At 33.2% G+C, this 11,085-nt stretch overlaps 1 protein-coding gene across 1 annotated transcript; it reads right to left on the bottom strand.

The window, feature by feature from the left end:
- Window positions 1-2,839: 2,839 nt before the first annotated feature.
- On the bottom strand, window positions 2,840-3,418 carry LOC131038208 (uncharacterized). Its single transcript, XM_057970561.2, has one exon. It carries the CDS (start codon window positions 3,416-3,418, stop codon window positions 2,840-2,842), a length of 579 nt encoding a protein of 192 aa, XP_057826544.2.
- Window positions 3,419-11,085: the final 7,667 nt, after the last annotated feature.

Here is an 11,085-nt window from a genome sequence, read left to right on the forward strand (position 1 = left end):
AAATTAGTTTTCACATTTGATGTCTATGTTTGAGAAATGAGGATTATGATAAATTTGAGGTGGCGAGTTGACATGTATTGTTGATGATGGATTGGTATATGATTGTTGATTGGAGTATGCTTGTGTAGGTGGTGATTTAGCAGCCACAACCATTTAAATCATCTTGGAATCAATAACACCATCTCCTACTACATTCTTGTTTTTGTTCCAATATCTTTGTCTATCACCACTTGGCTTATCAGAAGATTCTTTGTAAATCTTAATGATTTCTTCATCAATTAAGGCTTGTTATATTGATGATCCTTTAGACATGGTATCTTTGAAAGTAGTTGTACAGTTTAAGTGAATGTGATATGAAAGCTTTGGGTGTAGATTACTAATAAATATAGGAACCAATTGGGTATCAGGTACTATGTAGGGGAGACAATGAGTGAGAGCCCTCCATCTTTGAATGTAATCCAAAAGACTCTCACCTCCTTTCTACTTGGTTTGACAATTTTCAAGCATAGAAATGTCTTTCTCCACATTGTAATGATAATGGGCCACAAAAATTTCTGATAAGTCTACGAATATAGTGATGACACCAAATGGCAATTTGGAAAACCATTCTAGAGATGGGCCACTAAGACTCTTATGGAAGAGTCGAAGAAGATAATTATCACAATATACAACTTCTTGACAAGCCATGTAGAATTCCCTGGTGTGATGACATGGATCACCTTTTCCCTGATATTTAGTGAATTTTGGTGTTTCAAAGTATTTGGGAAATGGCATTGATATTATTGACTTATCAAACAGATATGGACAAAGATAATCAAATTTAGAAACCTTCTCAGAATTACTATCTTGTAAGGTTTTGAGAGCCGCCTTCATCTCCTCCTATTTAGTATTGATAAGAAATGGCTTAGGGGAAGGTGTTGTTCGTTGGTAAAATGGTGTTTGATATGCCATGTGTGATGGACGAATGTAACTTGGTTGTTGTTGTGGATATTGATAGCCTGCCATGTTTTGATAAATTGGAACATTTTGTTGAGTCGAAGGCATTTGTTGTTGTTGATATTGAAATGGTTGTTGTTGTTGAATTTGAGGTGGTTGTGAATAAGTAGCCACATTCTTTTGTGAAGGAAGGTATTGTTGTTGATACTACACATTTTGAGGTTGTTGAATTTGAGGAACACTACCTTGCAGATAACTGATGAGGGTTAGTCGTGACATTCTAAATCATACTTTATGTTTTAAAACTTTTAATTATCCGTGAACTAATATTCCTGGTGGAGTCCTTATTACTTGCATGTTTATCCATTTTTGCTATTATACTCTGCATATTAGAAGTAATATTAGAAATAGTATCTTATTGTTAAATATTTCACTTTTTGATTAAAATTGCAAATATGAATGTCGTGTTAATCAGAAATATGTTGCTTTGTTTTGTTTTGTTGTCATAAATGTATTTTTGAATATATTTTGTGGGACAAGCAAGCTAAATCAGTTAACTCCAGTTCAACTACCACCTGTTTGATGATGGATTTTGGGATGCTGCAGATTGAAGATCCTCTTGATCTTCTCTATGTTTATTCCATCAGCTGTCTTTGAAGCATTAACTTCATTTTAAAGTTTATTTGTTCGATAATTAAGTTTTCTTTCAGTTATGGTGTAGTTGTTACTCTGTTTTAAGCAAGTAACATGATTTGAAATGAATAAATGGATATCTATAAATATCTTGTCGAGTCATGTAGTACGTAATAGGAAAATCAATCAGTAAGTTATTCAATAGCAAAGCTTCACATTGTAACCAGCAATTCTATTTTCACTTCCTATTGGAAGTAAATTTCAATGAAAATCAGCAAGTTCATCTAAGAATTTGTGTATTGAGGATACCACTAGAGGGAGAGAAAAGCCTGCTCAACCGAAGGGAGGTGATCCTTATGTTGTTTCTCTTTTATGTTTGATTTCATTCATTGAAATTTATTTCATATTATTCAGAATCTTTAATAAATTGTCTTGATTAGAATAAAGTGTTAAGCTGTAATTGTTTCATTTCATTTAGATCTTGACTTGATAAATGCATAGATATTTTAATCTTCAGTTGTTAGTTAGTTAGTTTTTTTTACAATAAATGAATGCAATTTTTTGTTTTTAATAAGATGAAGAATTTGGTACTAAGAAAAGAAAAAAAAACTTTGTTGGGACTAAATCATGGAATTAGTTGCTTTCTTGTTGTTTAAATTAGATTTCAATTCTGCATTATAATTTAGGTTCATTTTTTGCGGGCGTAAATTAGATTTCCTTTTCAATAAACGTACATTAGGATTCTTTTTAGCACTTAATGATAGATTTGATTTTGTAAAAAGATAAAAGTTGTTTAAGCTTAAGATTAGGAAATTCCATGGTTAAGATCTTTAATTCTATGATGTTCAGATCATTGGTATCAGACTCGAATTCTTTTTAGATCCATTAATTTTCATAGTTTTGTCCTTGGAAAAGTTTGTAAGTTCTCAAATTGCAATCTCAGGAATAGCTCTAGATAGATCTTGACAGCTCCTGACGGAGCATGATCTAATCTCAGTCATTGTTCTATAGTGCACAACCCCCCACAATTGAGACTATCCTTATCGCAGACAACTTCCAAACACACCCCGAGTCAATGATAAAAGAATTGAAATGATGCAAGTTGTGACATCAATGACCTTGCCCATCAATAACTAGTTCCAACATATCTTAGATGAGATACACTTGGTTGTTGCATACTATATGATGAAAGAGTTTGAGAAACACCACCTGGCAATTATTGCACATTTGGAAGAATATACGATGAAGATGGTGCTTGCAAGTAACTGAATCATAGTTGTGAAACAATAAGTGGTGCAATTACTTGAGGTTGATGTTGAGGTGTACTGACAATCTGTGATAGAGATTGTACAGGCAGGGACACAGATGAAATTGGTGCTACATAATTCATGCTCCCAGTCATGGCCTGTGTAACAGATGGTAGAGGGTAGCATGTCATTCTTGTGGTCCAAGGGGATGTTTGTGTAGAGGATAAGTTCAATGGTCTCATGACTGGATTAATGAAAGGAGTTGTATGCACTATGCTAGAAGTCGTGGGTATTTGAGCAACCATAGGCATTGAAGTAGTAAGTTGCGTAGATGGTACATTAGTGGGTGCATTATAGATAACTCCTCCTAAGGTTGAAGATAGCGTAGGACCTGATAGAGCATCATAAAAAGGTTGATAATGGTTGGCCATCATGTCCAAAGGTGGTAATTCCATAGATGTAGGTGAGATATTTTGGTGTGGTGGTGTTTCTGAAACTTGGACTATGGGTGGAACTGACAAGGTTTGTTGTAATGATATTTGTTGTTGAGATGGACCTGGAGGATTAGCAGTTACAGGTGTATTAGATGATGCAATGGTCATACCTTAGGGAACCATGTGAGAAAAGATTAGATGTTTGTGTTTTTCAATTATTTCATCAACCATTTGAGCATTGTCTGGATTGGAAAGAAATCAATCAAGAGGATTAGTTGAAACATCAGTCTCATCTGGTTGATTAACCATAGTTTCTTTAGTGACAATGGGATTAAGTGGATCAAAACTGACAGGGACACTTTTTGGTACAGTGGGGTTAACGCCCAAATCAAGATTCAGTTGTAGATCGGATGTCCCTACTCCTAATTGGGAATATTGTTGTTCCATCACTTGTCTAGACCAAGATCAAGTGGTGGCGGGCATGAACTAAGCTAAAGTCAAAGATTTGGATTAATTGATTGATCAACAAAAGGATAAACAAGATGATTGATTAGGATAATTTTGGTACTCAAATTGCAAATGGACAAATCTGATTTGAACGACGAAATTTTCAAAGCTACTCAAGAGGAAACACTCAAGTAACAAGATAAATTATGGACTAGACCTCTGGCTCGAAGTAACAAGGCCACAATGATGTAAACTAAGCTCTAAACTCCATATAGTCAAAAGAGCTAGTGACAATAGTTGCTAAGATGCAAATGTACAATTTTGGATGTGAGACCAAAAACGATAAAAAGATTCGATTTGATTTGATGAACTTGTAAAACTGTTAGTTTGAACTAAAGATTTGATAATTGAAAGATCAATCCCTAACTTTAAGAATAAAGCATGACAATGATAAGATGGTGATAACACAAGCTGACAAAGGATGTAAACTAATGATAGTATCAACACAAAATCAAAATTATGACCAAGATGACGATTCAAAACTAAGGTGATTAAAGTGTCAATTGAAAACCGAGACTCTGGGAGATGATAATGATGACACTAAAAAGATCTGACACCAAACTTGAGCAACAATAGGGCCAATTGAAGACAAAGTTTTAGCAACACAATGATACAATAAGGATCGAACCCGACTAAGGATAGTAATGAATATGACTAGGTGAAATGTGATGTTTGACATCTTAGACTAATTTTGTCAAAATATTATTTGTGACACAAACACAACAACACACAAGTATGATAAAATCATGAACGATCATGTACTTCCTAGGTTGGCAAAGGACAATACTTGTTGAATCCCCTTGCCCAAAATACCACATTCAATTGGATAGATAAAACCTTGGTAGCATTGGCTCCACTCCATGGCACACACTTCTCAAGCATGCCAAGCTTCGAATTTCTAAGGACCCAAAAATCTTGAGAAATTTACTATCTCAAGTTGAAGGGTACATGAGGGGTTTCTTCGGTATGGACATATCACAACATCTAAGTCAATAAGTAGAAGGTTTTTGGTAACTAAAAATAATTTGGTTCTTAGTGGAGGTACTTTCGGGGTAAATCTGGTGGTTATACATGCAGTGGCTAGCTCATTTAAGAGATATCTCAACCTGTAGAACACGGGTTTTTATGCATCTGCCAAACAAGCACCAGGGATTTTGACTTTTGTCAAGACCACCAAGGCATTTTCATGTAGATACTGATGGAAACCATCGGTATAACACAACGGCACCAGTTGATTATGGCTTTCGCCAAAATCATGAATATTTTATATAGCGGACCAAAAGAGTACCATTTGGGTCATTCCCTCTCACCTGGCCTTATTGGCTACTCGGGAGGCAGGTCCTTCTACCTAAAAAGTAAAAGTCGAGCGTTGTTAACACTTTTCTCTTGCACCCAAGATCACGAGAGCCAAGGGAGAGGATAGTGTCTGTTAATAGTAGGGCCACTCTACATGCATAATCTTTTTAGACATGAAAGACAAGGGTTCATTCCCTTATGAAATTGAGGTGTTTGCTAACTACAAGAAAATGCATGACTCATTTTAACCCCCCCCCCCCTCCAAAAAAAATAAATAAATAAATTGGCACCCCTCTTTAGTGGTTCTATAACAAACAAGTTGGAGTTTAAAGTATGGGGTCTTCAATAAGCAATGCAACTGCACAAATGTTAGCAAAACCCAATCAAACAACAAACATTAGCAAGTTACCAACAAGCTAAGAAAATTTAAATTTGAGAAAATGATAAAAAATAAAAACATAGTGCATTCATGCCACTTCGCAAAGAAATCTTTCTATTTCTAGAAATTGAAATTCAGATGAAATAGATTTCCGTCGAGGTGGAAATCCACCTGTACTCTCATGATTTCACCTGCAACTGTCAAAAATTTGCAATACAACACACAAAAATAACAAAAAACATGAGATGGACCTGTGAAGTGGGTCCCATTGGGCGTGCCAGAAATATATGCAAAAAAATGTGAATATAAGCTATTGAGAAGATAAACTAAACAATTAACAAACACATATTTCAACCACACTCAAGAATAGGACATTGAAGAAGAAAGAAAAGAAGATAAAGAAGATAAAAAGTAATTAAAATGCAAACTCTGTATTCCTCCTTCGATTTGATTGTCTCTTGATTTGATGTGTGCTTGCTATAGATACTCGATTGTGCTCCATGATAGTGAATGAAAAGATGAAAACTAAGCAAGATGTGATACAAAATGCTATGCTAAATGAATGTGATTATGCAAAAAGATGAGTGAGCATTTCTACATTATGAGAGTATGAAAATGAAAGTGGATAGCTAAAATGGCATTATAACGGTATGAGAATGAAAAAGTGGATGGATTGTGAAGGAAAATGAGGGGTTTAAATAGGCTTGAATGAGAGATGGAGAGGCATGAGAATAACACATGTCAAAGGAATGATGTGTGTCCTCAAAGACACATGTCCATTTGGGAATGAGACACCCAAATTGGAAGGTTCTATTCCAAAAGAGATTACAAAACCATGTTATTCCCATGTTTGAAGAAATTTGGGATATTTTTTCAAAATTTAGGAAAATTCCCCAAATTTTAGGAAATTTGAGATATTTTGGGAATGTGCATACATATGGAGTGGGAAACAAGTTGGAAGAAATAATAAAACGATGACTAAAACTCAAGGTTAATTAATGAGTTAAGTTAGAGGAAGAATTAGATGAGGGTTAAATTTAGGAGACATGTGAGGAAATAGAATTAATTTAATTAATTAATTCCATGATATTTCCATGACTTAGGATATTTAGGATATTTAGGAATACACACATATGGGGTGGGAAAGTAGTGGGAAGAAATAAAAGAATGATTAAAACCCAATGTTAGTTAATAGGTTAAGTTGGAGGAAGAGTTAAATAAGGATTAAAGTTAGGAGGCATGTGGGGAAATAGAATTAATTAATTTAATTAATCAATTCTATGAGAGAATTTAAGAAGAAAAAAGTCAACATGGATTAAATAATCAAACTGTGCATTTGATTTATTTAATAGAAGAAGGGATCAAATTTAATTAATTGATTGATTTATGATTGTCAATTAATTAATTAAAAGAAGACTATAGCATAATTAACAAAATTAATTAACTAGGAGGAGGGAGCACTAATTAATTAAATAATGCATAGTTATTTAATTTAAGAGCATTTAAGAGCATTTAAGATAGCTAAATTCAATTAATTCAATTAATCATATTTAGGTGTCTACATATATAGATATATATAGTTTTTGTATAGACATTGGTGTTGTGCAGGAATGTAGGTACTAGACATCGACTCCACCTGGTTTCACAGGTCTGAGTGTGTCTTTACTCCTAATGGTAAGTTGATCGGGTGTGACATGACACCCTATCACACAGTCAAGGCTTAGTTAGAGTTGCCTTATTGGTTGTTATGTGGCATTTATGCTATCCTATATTTGGATGTTTTGTGGAGTTGTAATTATTTAATTATTAATTGATTGATTATATAGTTTATTATTGTTTAAATTAATTTAGCTGGTATTAATATGAATACCAATATAATTATTTGTTGAGATTATAATTAATATTATGATGAGGCTTTACGCTTGATTGGGCATTTATATTATTTGTGTGTTTGATTTATTTAATTTATTTATTGATGGCTTATTTGATGTTTATTTAATTGGTTATTGATTTATTTAATTGTTATTTCATTTATTGTTCTTTTTTAGTTATCTTGTTTTATTGTTTACCTATTATTCCTTCATATTGGTTAACTTATCATTTACCTCATTTCATTTATTTGATTTATTATTTATTTTACTTACCCTTTTCGTTTATTGGCTGATTTGGAAAATAATATTATTTAATAATATCTTACTTCGATTTTCGAAAATAGTTGGTAAGGTTTATTATTTTTATTATTATTTTTGGTTGGTTGTGATGAGGTGTGGCTTTAGAGATTTAATTTAAATATGGATTTTTGAGATTTCTTGAGGGTTCTTTTTCGGTGAGAGTTATTTTGATCTTCTGGATTTTGATGAAATTTTTGGAGAACACTTGAGGACTGAAGATTGGACTTTTGGTTTGTATTATTGTTGGATTTTGGATTCGATTGGTTTCTTCAGACTCTTCTTCAGATTTATGTGTTCAATTTTCCCAGGTTGGTGGATTTGGTCCTTCTTATGCATTTGTTTTCCAAAAAGATTGTCTTAAAAAGATTGATTGTTGGGTGTTGGGAGAAAATTCTAAGTGTTGAAATAATATTGCATTTAAATATTTAATTTAGAATTTTACTAGTTAATGGGAGTTTCTGGATTATGCCTTGTCAGATTGATTTTTGAGATTGTATTCTTTTTATCCAATATTTTTGTGAAATTTGGTTCGTGTTGATTTATCATGGAAGAATTTATGTTGCTCTTATATGTGTCTTAAGGAGCTCGTATTGTGTTTTTGATGTGAGCTATTGACGGTGGACTTTGGACTTGAATCTTCTTATTCTCATGATTATTGTCTTGAATCTTGAGTGAAATGTTGTAATTTCGTTATGTTTGGAGTTATAAATTTGTGTTATGATATTTTCCAGACTTAGTCATAATTTTGTCTTTGCGTCTGAGGTAATTTTATCTCTTTGTGGTGTATGCGCTAAACTATTTAACATATGTGTTATTTTTTCATTTATTTGCACCAATATTTTAGTTATATGCGCTACACTGATATGTGAATGTGTCGTGTTTTGCAACATATGTGCTATAATACCTGTTGCATGTGCCATGTTGTTTGATGGAAGCGCTAAACTAGACCTTTTTTATGTGCTATTTTATTTGTCAAAAACACCTTTTGTTGGTTATATGCACTACAGGATGTTTTGTATGCTCCAACGTTTCTACAAATGTGCTAGTGTTTACTATATTTGCGTTATTCTGTTGTTTTTTATATTTCAATTGGTTTCTAATTTTGTGTCAAATTTTTGGGGTTTTCGATATCTATGTTTTCACTAGAGGCTCGACTTGGATTTACCAGTGATTCCCTGTGATGTTTTGTTCCTAGCTATTGATTATTTTGGACTTATGATGGTTGATTAAATTATGGTTATAATATGTTTTCCAAGAGATTTTTTATTATGGCAAAGATGGCTAGAATTGTTATGAGTATTATTACCTTAGCTTTACTGTGGTCGTATTGGCATTATGGTTTTTTGGGATTATTCTTTGGTTATGCTTTGGCATTTGATTATTTGGAATCTCATTTGGATGAATTATTATGTTGAGATTATATTGGTTCCATGCTTTGGCATTATTGTGTATTATTAGTATTGGCACTATCAGCGCATTTGTAATTTGGATCAATTGGATAATAGAACCCTTGAATGATATGTTTTATGAGATTCTTGAGATTCCATGTGTATTCTTTGTATTCATGGTTTACCCTAGGTTTAGGAACATGTTAGGGGGAGTGACTTTCAAGTGGGTGTTGGGGCCCTCAAGTGGTTTCCAGGGAATCTCATTGGAAGTTTTGTTAATCAAGTGATAATCTTAATTAATTTATGTAGGGGTTTGGGTAGATCTCACATTAAAAAAGATAATTTGTGATGCCCCACTCATGGCCTAGTGTGCTAGTACAAGCGTAAGATGAGATTTGGAAGGCCTGGAATGGAAAGACTATGCTCTCTTATGTTCATAGAAGGTTGAGATAGTTTCGCATGGGTATCCATTGGGTGGCGCGATCGAGAAAGACTACCAAGAAAACCCTAGAGACGGGCATCGGGGTTTTACCACCAGGGAAATCCTTGTTGATAGCATGTGATGACACTCTTTCCCTACATGTGTTGTACTACCTTATCCTTGAATTGATGGTTCCCTCTGGTGGGTTTTTGGTGATTTATGATTAAGCCCTATTGATTATTTTGTTCATTGCTTGATGTTGATCTTGTTGAGAGTTGGTCTTTTGTCATGTTCCTTGGAGGTTAGGTGTCAGCCTAGTCTAGAGCATGTGTGTGGGAGCTTATGTCATTCTCTAGAGAATAGGGGGTGGACCTTTTGGTTCCACATGGTGGGGTGATTTGATGCCTTCTTCCATTGGGATTCTCTTCATTAGATGATCATGTGTGTATTGTGGATTCTTCACCTTTTCAACATATGATTGGATTCTTGGAGCAATTGTATTCTATGTTCTTGGTTAAGAAACTTCATTATATAATGTATCTTGGACATCTATCTTGTAACTAAGGATTGTGATTCATTTTGGTTAGAAGATGTATAGTAGATTATTTCCTTGAAAGGAATGTAATATGTAAGTTGGATGGTTGATCTAGTGATTAAAGATTATGATACCCTGTTGGAAATAAATGATAGATTCTTTGTATTGATATGTCAATTGTAATACTCTTAATATTTTAATGCGATAAATGTTTATACAATTGCCTTTATTAAGAAATGGAATGGCTATGTTTAGGAGTTGATGGTGTAATCTAGTTGTTGGAAATGGGATTAGGAATATTTGGATTTGGTGCATTAAAATGAACCTAGTATTAGTGTAACCTAGAATTATGAACAATGTTAATGTGGACTATGGATATGTAATATGTTGAGATTTGTGTATGCATTATGATGTAGTTAAATGGATATCCTTCTATGTACATTGGTTGAAATGAGTGTTATAATTAAAGAATAAATATTGTATATATCTTGATGTCATGATATGTTAAGTAGTGACGTTGGAATACCCTAGAGAATGTGTATCTCTTTGATGATCATTTATGCTATGTATGTTATTTCCGCTCACATATTTATGTTTACATGATCATGTATAGTTAATGTATATGTGGTAATTATTCTTTAAAAAAACATTCTTTATTTTCTTAATTTGTTGGTTACTTTCTCTAAGGTATTTTGGCGGGCATTACACCTTTTAAGAGTCTTTTAGTAGAAATATTTAAAACGATATTTTTATAAATCATGTCGTAAACATAAAACAAGGGGAAAAGACTCCTATTAAATGTCTATTTATCTTTGATTCTTCTTCTCTTTATAATTATTGGAACCAAGACACAAAGTAACAAGTAATAATATTTTCATGAGTAGTTGGTAGGGTGTGCCAAAATGGGGGCATATTATTTCTAACTAACTCAGTCCTCTTGGAGAAATTATTTTGGAGTTAGGTATAACTTGGTATCCTCATATACCATACTAATCATAAATACACCTTTTCACAACAAATTTGTTATCACTCAAACCCTTATTAATGCATGATAGAAAAACTAGAGGTGTTTACATTGTCCTAATCAAAATAACTATGAAATTTTTGACAAACAATGAATTTAGCATGACAAAGGGCT

This window comes from Cryptomeria japonica, chromosome 10 (assembly GCF_030272615.1).
Source record: "Cryptomeria japonica chromosome 10, Sugi_1.0, whole genome shotgun sequence".
NCBI lineage: Eukaryota > Viridiplantae > Streptophyta > Pinopsida > Cupressales > Cupressaceae > Cryptomeria > Cryptomeria japonica.

Bases quoted from the DNA above. Each gene is read 5' to 3' on its own strand.
- LOC131038208 (XM_057970561.2), bottom strand. From the start codon at position 3,418: ATGACCATTGCATCATCTAATACACCTGTAACTGCTAATCCTCCAGGT.